This window comes from Calypte anna, chromosome 27 (genome assembly GCF_003957555.1).
Source record: "Calypte anna isolate BGI_N300 chromosome 27, bCalAnn1_v1.p, whole genome shotgun sequence".
Classification (NCBI taxonomy): domain Eukaryota; kingdom Metazoa; phylum Chordata; class Aves; order Apodiformes; family Trochilidae; genus Calypte; species Calypte anna.
This window is the reverse complement of record NC_044272.1, coordinates 3,020,052-3,037,727: the sequence shown is the minus strand read 5'-3', so window position 1 is coordinate 3,037,727 and position 17,676 is coordinate 3,020,052. Positions and strand designations below refer to the sequence as shown.

At 53.7% G+C, this 17,676-nt stretch overlaps 2 protein-coding genes across 2 annotated transcripts; one reads left to right on the top strand and one right to left on the bottom strand.

Moving 5' to 3' along the window:
• Nucleotides 1-1,045: 1,045 nt before the first annotated feature.
• LOC103539237 (myosin light chain, embryonic) lies at nucleotides 1,046-7,783 on the bottom strand. Its single transcript, XM_008505730.2, has 7 exons — nucleotides 7,680-7,783; nucleotides 6,863-6,890; nucleotides 5,535-5,684; nucleotides 4,763-4,936; nucleotides 3,702-3,779; nucleotides 2,304-2,347; nucleotides 1,046-1,288 (listed from the first exon to the last, which is right to left on the bottom strand). Exons 1-6 carry the CDS (start codon nucleotides 7,776-7,778, stop codon nucleotides 2,319-2,321), a joined length of 558 nt encoding a protein of 185 aa, XP_008503952.1. The 5' UTR covers nucleotides 7,779-7,783; the 3' UTR covers nucleotides 1,046-1,288; nucleotides 2,304-2,318.
• Nucleotides 7,784-11,363: 3,580 nt separating this feature from the next.
• LOC115599739 (parathyroid hormone/parathyroid hormone-related peptide receptor-like) lies at nucleotides 11,364-17,505 on the top strand. Its single transcript, XM_030465738.1, is given in 14 exon segments — nucleotides 11,364-11,441; nucleotides 12,800-12,905; nucleotides 13,808-13,918; nucleotides 14,043-14,167; nucleotides 14,319-14,413; nucleotides 14,691-14,868; nucleotides 15,264-15,417; nucleotides 15,590-15,650; nucleotides 16,200-16,266; nucleotides 16,504-16,574; nucleotides 16,576-16,600; nucleotides 17,170-17,211; nucleotides 17,213-17,308; nucleotides 17,410-17,505. Coding segments are annotated over 14 exon segments (1,305 nt in total).
• The last annotated feature ends 171 nt before the right edge of the window (nucleotides 17,506-17,676 follow it).

The following is a 17,676-nucleotide window of genomic DNA, read 5'->3' as shown; positions in this document are numbered from 1 at the left end:
GTGTCCAGTTCTGAGCCCCTCAGCCCCTCAGGAAGGAGCTTGAGGTGCTGGAGCAGGTCCAAAGGAGGCAACTGGGCTGGGGAAGGGACTGGAGCACAGATCCTGTGAGGAGAGGCTGAGGGAGCTGGGGGTGTTGAGGCTGGAGAAGAGGAGGCTCAGGGGAGACCTCATCACTCTCTGCAACTCCCTGAAAGGAGGTTGGAGCCAGGGGGGGGTTGGGCTCTTTTCCCAGGCAACTCTCAGCAAGACAAGAGGGCAGGGTCTCAAGTTGTGCCAGGGGAGGTTTAGGTTGGAGATGAGAAAGAATTTCTTTCTGGAGAGGGTGATCAGGCATTGGAATGGGCTGCCCAGGGAAGTAGTGGATTCTCCGTGTCTGGAGATATTTCAAAAGAACTGGATGCTCTTGAGAGAGCCCATGCCACAGAGGTGGAGATGTGACCTGGCCCAGAAATCCTCAGCACTTCCCCATTTTCCTTCCCACTTGTTGACTCATCCAGCTTCAGCTTCCTAGAAACCAGGCTTTAGGAACTGATAGTGATATTATAATATAAAATAAATAAAATAAAATTATTTGAATGTTTTCTCTGGTGGTTTTGATTATTTTTTTTTTTACTGGGTTTTCCCCTGGGAACAAGGATGCCTCCTGGTCCCCTCCAGTGACAGTGGCAGGACCAAGCAGATCCTTCTTTGCTCCGTGGTGCAATTCAGCCTGGATCTGCAGGGCTGGACATCCAGGGCTGAAAAAAATCTGGGTTCTGGGAAGAAGAGAGCTGGAGAAGCCCTAAAAAAACCTTGGAGCTGTTTGATGCAACCTGGAATGTTCACTTTGCTCCAGATCCATCAGCAAGATGTGGCCCTGTCCAGAGGTGATGGACAGAGCCCTTCACCCTACAAATCTGAACTTTTCCCTCTCATCAGACAGGGATAAAATCCTCCTTTTTCCCCTTTCTGGGGGAATATTTCTGATTTTTGGTGGAGCCCCTGGGATCTCCTCCATTTACCTCTTCACTCAGAGCCAAAGCAGAGCCAGTGTTTAAATGAGGAAGGGATGAAATTTAATGAGCCAAATGTCACAGGGAAAAGAAAAACCACCTAAAAAGAATCATTTTAGGTTAAAAACCAAGCTGCAGATGTCTCATTGTATGCTGAGGCTTGGGCACACCTGGGGGTCAACTCTTTGTGGTGCAAAGAATCCCTGGAGATGTGAGATATCCAGGAAGGAAAAGCCATGGATGGAGGAATTTTCCCTGTTCTTGGTGCTCAGGTGGGCTCAAACCTTTCCAAGAGCCTGGGAATGAAGCATGAGAAATGTTTAAACACAATGACTCTTGGAGAGGAGGTTGCTCCTTCCCAGATGAACCCAAAATGTCAATAGCTGTAATTCTACACCATTAAAAAATAATAATAATAATAAAAAAAACCCAACCTAAAACCAAACCCCACAATGTTTCAGGCAAATAGTTTAGGGTAGAATTAAATCCTCTTTGCCACCCAAGCACCCAGATTGCTGAGCTGACCAAGAGGAGCTGGAGAGAAATGGCTTAAAAACAAGATAAAAAGGATGCTGAGCACCCAAAGCTCAGACTTCTGCCTGGTTTCATCTTGTGATGCTTCAAGAGATTTGGGGTAGGGAGGAGGAGAATTTTAAATATTTAATTTGTGTGCTTAGCAGTATCTGCAGGTCATTTTTTCCCCCTTTTTCTCTTTCAGAAAGGGAAAATAATTAAACCATAAGAAACTGGCAGGGGAGACTGAGGCCAGAATTAGTAATTTGGATTTTCTTAGAATTCAGAGGGATAATTCACCCTAAAAGCAACCAAGGCAGACCTTGAGGAACTCAGAAAAGCACAACCCAAATCACTGAGCCATTTCCCAGCATTTTTCTGATGTTAATGGGAATTACAACCCAGCACAGCACTGTAGACATCTCGGTGTCTTCTTAACATTAAATAATTCCCTGCTGCCACTTTTTAAATATTTCTTTCCACCTCCTGGTGGCTTAGAAAATGTACCTCCCCCAAACCACACCAGTTTTGGGTTTTTTCTTGCCTTTCAGCCCCAGGAACCAGACCCTGGGCTGAGAGCCAAGGGCTTGCTGCTGCCCTGATGTTATTTTAAACACCCTGAGTTAAACAGATGAGGTTCCTTATCACCAACACAGCTTTCTGTGCTTTCAAAAGCTGGGATTACTCCTGGGGTTTTGGTCCAAAGCTCCCTGGGGTTGGGGGTTTTGGTTCCTCTGTGTCCATGCAGGATTTCCAGTTTTGGAATAAGCAGCAGGAGGAGCCCCTTGATAAACTCACCTGAAGCTTCTGCTCTTAGCCAGACATGATGTGCTTGACAAAAGCTGAGGGGCAAAGGAGAAATTGAGGGTGTGAGAGCTCAAAAAGTGCTGGGAGCTGTGGTGGGATGGACTGGGAGGCACTGGGAGGATCCCAACCCCAAGGGCCAAAGGGCTGAGATGTCTCCTCCTGTTCCCACACCATTCCTGCCCTTCCAAACCTTTCTAGAATGATCCCAAACCCCACCTGGGGACAAGCTGAGCCAGGTATATCCCATTTTTTGAGGCCAAGGGTAATGGAAAGCCTCATTTTTCCCTCATTTCAGTGGTTCCTAGGCTTCACCCCCTCCCCTTTATGCCAGATTTTTACCCTCTTGGATCCCTGAGCAATCTGGTTCTCCAAATGTTTCCAAGCAGTTTCTGCTGTGGAAGATGCTGGGTTTGGTGACTCCTGAGAGCTTCCAGCAAGACTCTGCCAAACCTGGGGATGAAGCAGCCCTGAGCCCCATGGGGAGATGAAATCCCTTTAATTGAAATCATTGGCACAACCACCTGGGTCCCAGCCCAGCTGCCATGGGGAGGGGTTGGGGTCAGGATAAAGGGGATGTTCTGGCTTGGACTTTGGCTTTCAGCTCAGGCTCTTGGAAGGAGAAATGAACAGCAAGTTTCTCAGCTATTTTCTGCTTCTAGGACTGATCCCACTCCATGGTTATAGTTACAGCCAGAGCCTGGTGTGCAGAACCAAGGGCACTGCTCAGCTCTGAGGAATATTTTGCCCTCTGGAAGGAGAGAAGGAGTAAAAAGGTCCCACCTGAACCCCTCCTTTGGGAAGGAACAGACAAGAGAAATGGCCAAAACTGAGCAAACAGAGGATTCCATCCCATCCTCCTCATCCTCAGGATAAACTGGAGGGATCACCAGGCTCAAACCCCTTCCTGCTTCCCCTTCCTCCCCTCTCCCTCTTTGCTTCAGCATCCTGGGAGGATTCCATCCCTTCCTCTGCCTGTGCTCCTGATCCATCCCAGCCTGAAGCTGTGTGTTCCTGCCTCCAGCTCCCAACTGCTCCTGGCTCCAGGATTCCAGCCTGGATTTTCCCAGTGGGGACCTGAGAGTTACTGGGGGAGGAACATGGGATCAATTTTCCTGTCTATTTGTATAGATTTAGGTTTTTCTCCTATTTCTCATTCCTGTTTCATTAAGTTGTGGAGTTTAGTTCCCAACCCATCAGTCTCTCTCCCTTATTCTTTTTCTTTCTTTATCAGGGAGGGGGATTAATTAAGAGCATCTGGCATTGGGTTTAATTGCCAGCCCAGTGTTAAACCCTGACAGGGGTCCACACCTCCCCCTCAGTGACCTCACAAAGGAAACATTTTTGCATCCTAAGGCAGAGATGACCCTGATGGGAATCTTTTGCTTTTACCTTCATAGTTGATACAGCCATTGGCATCTTCTTGCCCTGCCATGAGCTGCTCCACCTCGTTCTCTGTCATCTTCTCCCCTGGAGAAGGAGGAAGGAGAGGTGAGGGGAAGGGTTCTCAGCCTCCAAGGACCCTTCTGTCTTTCTTCCAGAGAGCCAAGACCACCAGAACAAAGAAAAGGAGACTAAAAAGGAGCTGTGGGCCCCTACAGACTGAGGAGTGTGGGTGGGAGATGGAGAGAAGCCCAAGCTGAAATGGTTCTGATAACTGAGGATGTTCTGGACTCTCCATCTCACCTGGATCATGCATGAAGCTGTGGCCTAGAGATGGGAAAGGTTCACTCCTACAAAAACCCATGGGCAGCAGAATAAAAAGAGTCTCTCCAATGTGAGAGATCACAGAATTATTCAGGTTGGAAAGGAGCTCTGAGAGCATCAAATCCAACCCTTCATCCACTCCCCCCCCCGTGGTTCCCAGCCCATGGCACTCAGTGCCACATCCAGTCCCTTCCTAAAAACCTCCAGGGATGGAGAATCCACCCCCTCCCTGGGCAGCCCATCCCAATGCCTGTAAAGAATTCCCTCCCTGTAAAGAATCATTTGGGTTGGAATTCCAGAATTATTTGGGTTAGAATCCCAGAATCATTTGGGTTGGAAAGGAGCTCTGAGAGCACCAAATCCAACCCTTGATCCACTCCCCCCGTGGTTCCCAGCCCATGGCACTCAGTGCCACATCCAGTCCCTTCCTAAAAACCTCCAGACACGGAGAATCCACCCCCTCCCTGGGCAGCCCATCCCAATGTCTGATCACCCTCTCTGGAAGGAATTTTTTCCTAATATCCAACCTAAACAATTCCTGGCAGAGCTGAAGCCCATGGCCTCTTCTTTTGGGAGAAGACCCCAACCCCCCCCTGGCTCCAACCTCCTTTCAGGGAGTTGGAGAGAGTGATGAGGTCTCCCCTGAGCCTCCTCTTCTCCAGCCTCAACCAAACCAGCCATCTAACCCCCAGGGAGGTGTTTAGGGGTGCCCTGTGTCCTGTCCCCACCCCAGGGTCACCCCATACCCAGTGTCACCAGCACATGGCGCAGCTCAGCCCCCATCACCATCCCATTGCCCTCCTTGTCGAAGACCCGAAGCCCTTCCACAAAATCCTCAAAAGTTCCCTGCTCCTTGCTGCGGGTGAAGTGCTGCAAGATGGGGAGGAAGGTCTCAAAGTCCAGCACTTTGGTGTTCATTTCTGGAAGGGGAGGAGGAGATGGGGGTCAGAGATTAACCTGGACTCAGCCTTTGGGGACCTCCCGCTCCACCTTCCTGGCCCCATTTCCAGCTGAGTTCAAGGAAAAAAAAAAAAAAACCAACCCAAAACCACCAGATGATGGGACTATATTGTGCTTGAGATGGGAAGATCCATATGAGGATCAAAGTAGGAACATCTGGGGTCTGCACACAGACTGCTGCTACCAGCCAAAAATAAACATACCCCAGCAAATATATAAATATATAGAAATATACCCCAAAAATAAACCCCAGCAGGTCAGTCCTCTGTCACCAGGGCAATGCAGTGGCACTGGGCTGGTCAGGTTACACCAGTTTGTACCAGCTCAGAGTCTGGTTTGCTAACCATCAGTTGTCACCATCCCTGGCTGAGGATTGCCACCCCTTCCACGTCAGCTGTGGCTCAGGGAGTGGGAGGCAAGGAATTTGGCAGGAATGAAGTCTCCCTGCATCATTTCCTTCCCAGTCCCTTCATCTTCTTCCTGCAGGGGATGTGATCCTTCACTTGCTGCTAGGGGAATTGTTTTTCCCACCTTTTCCACTATTATCCCAGTAGTCACCTTCTGGTCTGGGCTTGCCCAGCACCTTCAGGACCTCTGCATTGGTGGGGTTGTGACCCAGAGCCCTCAGGACATCCCCACACTGGGCATAGGTGATCTGCATGGTCCCCATGGGTGAGCTGTCAAACAGGCTGAAGGCTTCTCTGAACTCTGCAGGGAAAAAGAAAAAAAAAGTCCCATTTCCCACCCCACTGGAGCCTGGCAGGGAAGGGATGGACAGGGGGTCAGGGTGCCCTCTGCACCCATCGCTGCTCAGGAGCCACCCAAACCTGCCAGACTCCTCCAACGAGTCCCTCAGCTCCTGAGCAGGTTTTGCCACCTTTGCAGAGCTGGCCAGATGACCCTGCTGGGATTCCTGCACTGGAAGCTGCTGGAAAACATCCCCTTTTTCTTCCCTTTTTTTGCCTGGGGTCTCCTGAGCACCCCAGGACCCTCCTGCTGCCCACCCAGGATCCCTACAGCCCCACATCCACTCTGCTGGTAGACAGAGTGGGGCAAGTTGCTCCTATCTGGGGCAGGGTGACCCTATCCACCCCAGCCTTGAAGCCATGGAAGGCCACAGGAGGTTCATTTCCAAGCTGAGTCCCCTAAATTATCATACCATGGAGGCTTAGGCTTCACCTGGAGGAAGAAAGACTAAATTAGGAACAATTAAAGGGCTCCTTCCTTCTCTGGGGGATGCTCGTCAGCTTCCTGACCTCTCATGGGGTTGTCCCTGCATGGCCAGAGGCTCCCAGGCTTTCAGCCAGGTTGTGTCTCTCACCAGGAATGAGGGAAAAATATCTTTTCCCTGCCAGGTTGTGCAGCTGGAATTATCCTCTTTGACTGGAGAGAGAAGAACCAGGATCCATTCATCACTCCCAACCTTGCAGCCCCTTCTGCTGGCTCCCACCCCCTTTCAGCATCATTCCCATCTCCATCTCCTGCCTCCTCCCTTCCCATCTCCTCTCCAGCCTGATGCTGGTTGGGAATGGGCCTTTCTGATTCCAATCTCCCTTCTACCTGCAAAGAAACCTCCTGAAATCATCCTGGAGGATGAGGCTGGATGGGGCTTGGAGCAACCTGGCCAAGTGGGAAGTGTCCCTGCCCCTGGAGTGGGTGGGAACTGGATGAGCTTTAAGGTCCCTTCCATCCCAAACCATTCCACAATTCCCTGAGCAGCATGTTGGGGAGAACTCAGATCCTGCTGGGCTTTTCTCCAGGAGGGATCTGGACCTGTGAGGCCTCAGCTCTTTTGTCTGCTGTGAAAAACTGCCCTTTTTCCCTGGAAAAAAAGGGAATCCCCACTTCCAATGCCACCCATGAGAGAAGGGGAGGTCTGCACTTACCTTCGATCTGCTCAGCAGTGAATTCAATCTGTTGGGAGAAGAGAGCAGAGCCAGGGATGAGGGCTGGAGGGGGATGAAGGGGTTTACCCCTGCCTTGAACCTTTCCAGGACTCATATCCAGCCCTGTCTGGGAGCCCCTCCTGCCCTCCCTATGGAGCCGGGATCCCCACGGAAAGCAGAGGGGATGGAGAGGCAACGGGGATGCTCTGCCCACCACTCAGGGCTATTTTGGGTGGAAAGGATGTAATTTTAAGGCTTGATCCCTGGTTCAAGGGCCTGAAGAGCATCCCTGCTGAACCTCCTCTTACCAACTCCCCTGCCTCAGCTCTGCCTGAAAGATGGAACTGGGGAATCACAGAAAAATTGGGCTCCTGTTGTAGAGACTTGGATAAAAGATGCTCTCACGTGGAGGAGACAAAGCAGACAGCAAAATAACTTAGGATGGAGACAGTGGGTGGCAGAAAAGCTTCTTTAATGCTGCCAGGCCCCCAGCACAGTGTCTCAGGAGGAGCTTTTGGGGTTCTTGGGGTCTTCAACTCTGCAGCCGGAGCTGTGGGTGGCAGCATCCTGGTGTGAGGGTGAAGGAGTTTCCTTGAGCAGGGAGACTGAAACATCCCCCTCCCCCAGGCAGGGTAACATCACTCCCAGCCTTCTGCTAATTTATTTTTGTTTGTTTTTTCTTTTTAATCTGCTAATTTTCCTCTCCCATCCTTGGCTCTCAGCCGGGCTGACGCCGCTTGCGTCGCTCACAGCGTCGCCTGTGCCTGGCAGGTGAGAGGCACCCAGGGAGATGTTGACATCCTCATCCCTCACTCACCTTCACACTTTTGGGATCAAAAGCAGGCTCCTTGGCTGGCTCTGAGGCTGGAGATGCTTTGGCTCCTTCCTTCTTTGGGTCGGGTTTTTTGAGAGGCATCGCCAGGGTCTTTGCCAAAGGCTGAGTCCAGAGGAGCGATCAGTGGGAGGGATGAAAGGCAAAGGCTGCTCCTTCCCTTATATCTGGAGCCTTTTCCTGACCCCAGAGGGGCAGGCCAGCTGCTGGAGCAACTGCTGCTTACTATAAAAGGAAAAAAACTCAAATGAGAAGGGCCCCGGACTTGATAATTGCCCCTTGTCACCAGTTCTGCAAAGCCACCCCCGTGCAACACGAGGGGGGACATCTCCCCCTCCAGCACCTGCACTGGGTGGGCTGCATGGGGGCTGCCTGCTAAATGAGCACTGAAAACCTAAACTCAAACAGCCCCAGGTGCCTGGTAAGAAAATAGCAACAGGATGGCTGAGAAACCTTCCACCCTACATATTCCCCCCCCCCCCGGGGAAAAGCTTGGCTGTTTTCAGGCAGCCCTGCAAGGGCAAAGGCTGCAGGGTCCTTTTTAAGAGAGAGATTTATGAGCTGCTCCTTCAAAGGAGCCCAGTCCTCCCTGAACCACCCCCTGGCCTCCTCCCCAACATCTGGTTTGCCCCAATCTCTTGTGTCTGAGACTCCATGGGGATGGTTCAAAGAATGGGGAAAGCCAGGCATTAATTCCTCAGCTGAGGATATTTCACAGCCCTGCAGCCCCAAACCTGTGAGCAAAGTGGGCACTGAGGTTCCCTCTTGGCTCCCCCAGGCTCTGGAAGGTGCTGGTTCTGTTTTCACCCTCCTCTCCCAATTCCTGAGGGGCTGAGGGGCCCAGAACTGGACACAGGACTCAAGCTGTGGCCTCCCCAGGGATGAGCACAGGGGCAGAATCCCTTCCCTGGACCTGCTGGCCACGCTCTTCCTGAGCCAGCCCAGGATGCCATTGGCCTTCTTGGCCACCTGGGCACACTGCTGCCTCCTCTTCAGCTTCCTGGCAAGCCAGACTCCCAGCTCCCTTTCTGCCACTCTGTGCCCAGCCTGGAGCTCCCCATGGGGTTCTTGTGTTGAACCTCATCCCCTTGGGATCAGCCCAACTCTCCAGTCTCTCCAGGTCCCTCTGCAGAGCCCTCCTGCCTTCCAGCTGATCCACACTCCCCCCAGCTTGGTGTCATCTGTGAATTTGCTGATGAGGGACTCAATCCCCTCATCTAAATCATCAATAAAGATATTGAACAGCACTGGGCCCAACACTGATCCCTGGGGGACACCACGGCCGCCATTTTGGACACCACAGCCGCCATTTTGAGGCAGCCCCGTTCAGCACCACTCTCTGGGCCCGTTCCAGCCGGTTCCTGACCCAGCACAGAGTGTCCCTGTCTGAGCTGTGGGCTCACAGCTTTTACAGGGGGATGCTGTGGGAGACCGTGTAAGGCTTGGCTGCCTTGCTCTGATCCTGCTTTTCCAGAGCTGCTGCTGGGCTGGGAATGGTCGGAACCAGGAGTATCCCCAGCTCAGCCCTATTCCCAGAGCCCCCCCAGCTTTGTCCCTGCTTGACCCACGGGGCTGAGGTGTCACCAGTGGGGTCACAGGGGCTGTGGGGAGGAGGGAGCAGCCACGAAGTGCTGGGGAATTTGCTGCCTGCTGTCATCTGCCAAGAGCTGGAATGGAGCTGGGGGGGCTGCATGATGGGGCTGGGTGGGTGGGTGCTGATTGCCATGATTACTTCCCAGATCTCTCTCTAATAGAGACATTTAGTCCCCCCCTAAAAAAACCAACCAACCAACCAAAAATAAAACCCACAAAACCACCAGAAAAACAAACGAAAAAAGAAAAAAAAACCCAAACCCAAACCAACAACACAAAACCACCCCTGTTTCTTCTTGCTGACTGTGAACTCAGAGCCTGGGTGAGATTTTGCCTGCACTGGGAATCAAAATTCCTTCCCCTACCACCACCCCCCGAGCGTTGCTGCCTCCCTCTCTCCAGCATCCATCCCCTTCCCCCCAAAACCCCTCACCTTAACTCTGTCCTCACCCCCCTGCAGCTTCAGGATCCCAAACCAGCCTTCAGAAAACATTAATCCTCCCATCCCACCTCTTGTCCCCCTCCCCATCCCCCTGGGGTGCCCGTGTCTGTCCCCCCCAAAAAATAAAATTAAAAAGAGGCATCTCAGGAGCTGTGGTGCCGGTGCCAGCACCCACGGGTTGAGGCTAAATCGGGCCGAGGAGATGGGCAGCTGCCCAAAAGTGCCTCTGATCCCTCTTGGATTGACAGATGATGGAAAAGGGAGGGGGGAAAAGGTTTGTTTGGCTCCCCCCGGGTTGAAGCAGAGGGAGCAGCAGCCGCATCTCTGCCCAGCGCTGCCGGGATGGGATTTGCTTTGCTCCCTTTCATCTGATGCTCCTGGAGGAGCAAAAAAAATTCCAAGCTTCCTCCTCAAAGCAGCCCCAGGAGCTGCCCCGTCAGGAAAAACCCCGGGAGGGCTCCAGGGCTCTGCCCCACGCAGGATTTTGCCCCGCCGTGGGGCAGAAGAGGATCCCTGGGGAGATCCCACCCAAATCCCTCGGGTTTTGGAGCTGAGATTGTTGAATTTCAGCCCCATCCCACTGCTTCTCAGGGAAGCAGGACACGGGGGTGGCCCAGGGGGACATGGGGGACACAAAATATTGGGGCTGCCAGGTTCGGGCTGGGCACTTGGATCAGCCCAAAACACAGGGGACAACGCCGGGACCTCTCTGTGGGGCAGAAAGGACCTTGGTGGGGATGGTGTCAGCTCTGGTGAGACCAATTCTGCCTCCCCCCACCCCAGCCCTCCGTGTCTGGTTCATCTTCAGGAAGCTGCGAGGTGTTTGTCCCAGCAGGGATCCCCCCAGAACATTCCCAACCTTGGGAGAGAAGGAAAAGAGTTAAAAAGTGATGTCAGGTTGAGACTCATCCCACCTCGGGAGCATCAGTGCTGAGGTGATGCCCATGTCCTTGCACCCTCTGCCTCTTTTACCTCCACAGTCACCCTGCTGGGATTTTTTAATTATTATTATATTTATTTTTTTATTTATTTTTTATTTTTCCCAAGGTCCTTCAGCTCCTTGGGACCAGTCTGGGGCTGAAAGGGGGATGGCAGTAACAGAGGAGGATGCTGTGACAGCTGAAAAATGAGGCCCTCCCCCCCCCCAAGGCAAAGAGAGAAGTTTTTTTCGAAAAGAGAAGAGGAATCTGCCTCAAACGAAGAGAATTTTAGCACCTCGGGCTAAACCAACAAACCTCTGCCATCCCCAGCCCAAGGGGAATTGTTTGCACATGCTCCGGGAGCTGCTTAAAGCTGGGAGACGGGGAGGCTGAAGAGCAGCAAGTTCTGCTTGGGTTTAGGGGAGGGGAGGGGGAGTTTAGGGGGGAAAAAAAACCCCTCAGCCTGATAAGCAGTGAGCATCCCCTTTAGCACTGCCAGGACAAGGGACCCTCACCCCGAGGTGCCCCCCAGGGCTCCTGTCACCCCCCTCACCTCGTAGGTGACCACAGCCCCCGCCTAGAAGATGCTGGGTCCTGCTGCAGGCACCAACCCTCTCCAGCCCCCAGCCAGCACCGATTTGGCTCTGCCCAGGTGAAGTTTTTGCTTTTTCCACCTCCTCTGCTCCGAGGGCTCCATCCCAGAGTGCTGGGACCATGGAAATCTCCATCCCTGGAAAAGGCATCGGGACAGCTCTGCTCTGCTGCTGCCTCCTGAGCTCTGTGTGGGCTCTGGTAAGTCTGCCTGGGGGCCTCTCTGGGTTTTCTCCTGGCTTGGAATTTGGTGAAACTTTCCAGCTGGTTCTGGTTCCCTGTCCTGCACTGTGGAGCTGCCAGGAAGGAGCTGGGCAGGGCAGAACCTCTCTGCTCCTGCTCCAAACTTTCCAGGACACCACGATGAGATGAGGGGTTTTTTTTTCCATTTCTTGGACACATCCAAGCCACATTCCTTGGCCAAGAGGCTTCGGGGGGTTTAGGAGGAGTGGGATGAGTTACAGGCAGCACAGGAGAGGCTGGAGGGACACAGGGAGGGGACACATCCCAAAGCTGGGACCCCTTTTCTGCCCAGTCCCCCACCCAGATGGCTGCTTTGGGGAAGGGAAGTTCAGGGTCTCAGCACCTTTTCACTTCCCAAAGCTGTTTCCTCATCCCAACTCTGAACTCAGCATCTCCATGGTCCAAAAAAACCCTAAAAAGCTCTTGGCAGGTGCAGTGGGACCAGGAGGCTGCAGGGATGTCAAGATCCAGCTCATTGTGACCAAGGGGGACCCCCAACATTTTGGGGAGGGTTGGGCAAAAGGGAGCTGGGTCAGGAGCCCAACACAGCCCTGATTTCCCCCATGGAAAAATGATGAACATTCCTCAATGGATCATGGAACTGGGGGGATGTTGTGGTCAGCTTCAACCTTGCCAGAGGGAAAAACCCCAGAAAGAAGGTGGGGTTCTCTTTCAGGGGGGGCTCTTTCCCAAGTTGATTGAATCTCCCCAAAGATTCACAAACTTTATTCACCTGGGAGGGGTTGGAAGGACCTGGCCGTGGTGTGGTGGCTTTGTCAGCTTTGTCACCTCCCATGTCCACTCTGCAAGTCTGCTCCTGTCTCTTGCACCCTCATTTCTTGCCCCAAGGAACGTCCTGCTTGATGCAGTGAGTGGGGTTCCTACTTTAGGAGATGCTGTTCCCATAACAGCCCCCCCAGAAAAAAAATCCTTGTGATTTTGGTGTTAATTAGCTGGTTGGTTTCAGGGCTTGGAGGCAGGGAGGGATGGAGGGGTTTGTGGCAGCAGAAGTGGTTGGGTCCTGCCCTGAGCCTTGGAAGTGTTTGGGGCATCTCAAGGACCATCCTTGGGGTGCTGCTGGGACTGAGCAGCTTCAGTCCCAGCTCCTGGATCCTGGCCATGGGTGGCTCCTGGCACTGAGCAGGTGGTGGTGGCTTCCTGGGGACATGGGGGGGACAAGGCGCGGTTTGAGCTCACCCAGGGAGGATTCAGCTCTAAATTGTGAGCACAAAAAGGAGGCCTGAGCCATGCTGCTGGTCCAGGTCAAGCCCTGTGGGAAGTGGGGGGGGTTCCTCATTTCAGTTTTGCCTTGGCAGGTTGACCCTGATGATGTTCTTACAAAAGAAGAGCAGATCTATCTTCTGGTGGAAGCTAAGGAGAAATGTCAGAGGGACATAAAAGCCCAACTGGAGAAGATTAAAGGTAATGTTCCCTTCACCTGGGCACGGGTCAGTCTGCCCCAGTGGAACTGGTAATGCTGTGGGAAATGCTGTCCCCTCCCAGTGGGAGCAGGATGGGGACAGTGACACGTGGCTCCTGAGGAGCTCCTGGCTGCTCTGGGTGCCATTAGGTGAACCTTGAGTCCTGTGTCCAGTTCTGGGCCCCTCAGCCCCTCAGGAAGGAGCTTGAGGTGCTGGAGCAGGTCCAAAGGAGGCAACTGGGCTGGGGAAGGGACTGGAGCACAGATCCTGTGAGGAGAGGCTGAGGGAGCTGGGGGTGTTGAGGCTGGAGAAGAGGAGGCTCAGGGGAGACCTCATCACTCTCTGCAACTCCCTGAAAGGAGGTTGGAGCCAGGGGGGGTTGGGCTCTTTTCCCAGGCAACTCTCAGCAAGACAAGAGGGCAGGGTCTCAAGTTGTGCCAGGGGAGGTTTAGGTTGGAGATGAGAAAGAATTTCTTTCTGGAGAGGGTGATCAGGCATTGGAATGGGCTGCCCAGGGAAGTAGTGGATTCTCCGTGTCTGGAGATCTTTCCAAAGAGCCTGGATGTGGCACTGAGTGCCATGGGCTGGGAACTGCAGTGGGAGTGGATCAAGGGTTGGACTTGATGATCTCTGAGGTCCCTCCCAACCCAGCCCATTCTAGGATTCTGTGGTCACCCTCATCAGCAGCCAGACTGCCCCATGCCCACTGTAAAGGAGAGGGATGGAGTCTCCAGGATGAGGTGGGATGTGATGGGATGTGTCCCACTCCCTGGGCTCCCCCTGCTCTGCCACGGGTGATGGTTTGGCAGCACCTTCCCCTCCCCCTGCTCCAGCAAGGTGCTGGGAGGTTTGGATGGGGCCCTGTTGGAGCCAAAGTGAGATTTGTCTCTGCTCCTTGGCCAGACCCCAGCTGCCTTCCTGAGTGGGATGGGATTATCTGCTGGCCAAAGGGCTCTCCCAGCCAGGAGGTCTCAGTGCCCTGCCCTGACTACATCTATGACTTCAACCACCAAGGTAAAAACTTTTGCAGCTGGGTGGGGAGGAACCTCACCTTAGGGATCATCTGCCACCCTTGGGGACCTCTGCCTGGGCTTCCCGGGGGTCCTGCTGCTGTCACAGCACCCTTGGCTGTCCCCAGGTCATGCCTACAGGTACTGCAGTGCCTCTGGGACCTGGGCCATGGCTCTCAGCACCAACAAGACCTGGGCCAACTACACCGAGTGTGCTCTGCTCTTCTCCTCCGAGCGCCGGAGGCGTGAGAAGGTGACCTTGGATCAGGTGTTGGGAAAAAGGGATGGGGAGCAGGGAAATGTGCAGCAAAAGCCAGAGGAACACCCAGACAAGTTGTGCTCTCACCCTGAAGGCTATGGGGGGGTAAGAGGGGTGGTGGTGGAGCTCAGCCCTTCTCTTCCAGGAGGTGTTTGACCGTCTGCACCTGATGTACACCACTGGTTACTCCATCTCCTTGGCTTCCCTCATCGTTGCTGTCTGCATCCTCTCCTACTTCAAGTAAGGAGGAGCCCAAACCCCATCCCTGGGTGAGGAAGAACCACTCCCTCACATTCCCCTCAGGGAATGGGAACGAGCCCCAAACATCAAACCACTTCCCAAAGCCCCAAACCCCCGACTACAACCACCACTCCACCCTTGACACCCCCCTCCTATTACACCTTTTGTGCCCACGGTGGGGGTGACACCTCCTTGCTCCCCTTTTTTGGGACCTCCCCATGGCCTGAGGAGCAGTTGGGTACCAGGCATGCTCCGTGTCTCCCTCCTTTCTCCGTAGGCGTCTGCACTGCACCCGCAACTACATCCACGTCCACCTCTTCACCTCCTTCATCTGCCGGGCTCTGAGCATCTTTGTGAAGGATCTGGTGCTCTACTCAGGCACTGAGGCAGAAAAGATGAGGGAGGATGACTTCAGGGCAGAAATGGGACCCTCAGCAGGACAACGGAGCCACCTGGCAAGTGGCTCCATGAGACCGGAGGGGGGAGTAGGGATGGGATGAGATGGGATGGGATGAGACTGGGAGCCTCCCTGCTGGGAGTTGTGCTGCTCAGGGGTGAGGAGGTTGGGGTGGAGGGGTGAAGGGCCACCTCCAGCTTCTCCCTGTCCTGGTGCCACGGGAATGAGCAGAGCCACAGAGGCCCTGGGGCTGGCAGCCTGGCTGACCTCAGCCTGGGAAAGACCCATCCCGTTTCCTCTCCCATGGGAAAGACCAAGAGCATCTGTGCCTGCTGCTGGAATATCCCAGAGGAGATGCAGCTCCTTGCAAGAGGAGGAACTTGGGCCATGCGTGGGGCCCATCAGGTTTTGTTTTCAGGAGACAGCCTGATAAAGGAACCTCTCTGACTCCAGGTTGGCTGCAAGGTGGTGGTGACTTTTTTCCTCTATTTTCTGGCCACCAACCACTACTGGATCCTGGTGGAAGGTCTCTACTTGCACAGCCTGATCTTCATGGCCTTCCTCTCTACCAAGAACTACCTCTGGGTCCTCATCATCATTGGCTGGGGTAAGCAAGGAGCCCACCCCAATGCTGTGGCCACTGGGAGCTGTGGTTGAGCAGCGTTGGGTGCCCAATGGATTTGGGAATGGGAACCCCATGGGAACCAGTTCAAATCTGCAAAGATGATGCTCAAAGATGAGCTCAGCCATGCTCCTCACCCTGGTTCCTGCCTCTCCAGGTCTCCCTGCTGTGTTTGTGTCTGTCTGGGCCAGTGTCAGGGCTTCCCTGGCAGATACACAGTACGTAGTGTCCTTTTCTTTTGGGGGGGGAGGGAAAGATTGGGTGCAAATGCCAGCAAAAAAAAAAAAAAAAAAAAAAAATCTGTGGGCACTGTAAAAGTGAAAAGTTTTCAAAAAGACCAAGAGGTGTCAACACCCATGCAAGGCTCATCCATAAAGTCATCAGGAATCTTGTCCAGCAGTGGTTTTGTGCTGCACTTGGGGGGGCAGCTGGGTGATCAGTTAACAGTGGAAAGGGAAATGCTCAAGGGGATGGTTTGAATGAAGCATTTTAAAATGAGGGAAACCACAGAATGTGGCTCTGTAAACAGAGTTTTAGGTGGCCAAGGAGCTCTCAGGAAGGTTAAACCTGAATTAAAATTGCTCTGCAACCCCATGATGGTTCTGGATGCTCATGGCATGGCTGCTGCTGAGCTTTACAGGAACTCCACAAACTGCTCCCAGCCAGGGAGGTGAAGGGCAGGAGGATGAGGATGAGGATGGGGGCACAGGGAGCCACCAGGTGGTAATTTTCCTTCCTCCAAGGTGTTTCTTCCCTGGTCTCTCCAGATGCTGGGACCTCAGTGCTGGGAACATGAAGTGGATTTATCAGGTCCCTATCCTGGCTGCCATCGTGGTAAGAAACCTCTGGCTGATCCCTCAATTATTTTTGGGGAAAATGAACAATAAAGACCCAGAAACCAGTCACTCGTGGTCCCTGGGGTTGGTCCCCAGCACCCAGGGAGGGGGTGCAGGGCGTCCTGGTGCCTCCCTGCTCTGTTCAGTGCCAACCCCACATCCCTGTCCTCATCCCAGGAGGCAGCTGGGACAACCCTGGGTCACTGCAGCCAACCAAATGTGTGTGTGTTGGCAGGTGAACTTCTTCCTCTTCCTCAACATAGTCCGGGTGTTGGCTTCCAAGCTTTGGAGACGACCACAGGGAAGCGGACCCCAGGCAGCAGTACAGGCAAGTGCTGGAAGCAGCAGCAAAAACCATAAATCCTTCCCCCTATCCCTCATTTTCTGCTTCTTTACCCGAGGTGTCTTCTCCTGGAGTGAAGGAGAGCAGAGGAAAGGGATGCTGGATGGAGGGAAAGGGATGCTGGAGGGAGGAGGGAGGGAAAGAGATGCTGGAGAGAGGGAAAGGGATGCTGGAGGGAGGAGGGAGGGAAAGGGATGCTGGAGGGAGGGAAAGGGATGCTGGAGGGAGGGAAAGGGATGCTGGAGGGAGGGAAGGAGGGAGGGAGAGAAAGAGATGCTGGAGAGAGGGAAAGGGATGCTGGAAGGAGGGAGGGAAAAGGATGTTGGAGGGAGGGAAGGAGGGAGGATGGTGGCAGGCAGAGGTTCTGGTGGCTCAGTCTGGCTGGGGAGCAGAGGTTCTGCTCAGTGCCCTCTCCAAGTGGGGCAGGAGCTGTGCCCAAAGCAGGTGCAGGAGGAGCAGGAATTGCAGCACCCAGACCCTCCCCAGGATTGGGAGGGGGCTGCAGGGCTGCCTGGCAGGTCCTGGCTAAAGGCTCAGGGGATTTCTCTTCTCAGGAAGCTGCTGAAGTCCACGCTGGTGCTGATGCCACTTTTTGGGGTCCCATTACGTGGTGTTCATGGCCATGCCCTACACTGAAGTCTCTGGGCTCCTCTGGCAGATCCAGATGCATTATGAGATGCTCTTCAACTCCTCTCAGGTCTCTGGAGGTGGAGCTGCTGTCCCTGGTCAGGGAAGGGGGGGTCATACATAAAGAATCTCAGCTCAGGACTCAGCTTCCATCTCTGTCTCTTTCTGCAGGGTTTCTTTGTGGCTTTTCTCTACTGCTTCTGCAACGGGGAGGTAAGTCAGGGGCTGAGCTCCCTCTGGCAGCCCCTGGAAGGTTGGGGAAGTTAAAGTCACAGCCTCCAGAGTGAGATAAGCAGAGGGAAAAAATTGGGATTCATTCCTCTCAGTCTGGAGGAGACTCAGGGGAGACCTCATCACCCTCTGCAGCTCCCTGGAAGGAGGTTGGAGCCAGGGGAGGGTTGGGGTCTTCGCCCGGAAACAAGAGGCCATGGGCTTCAG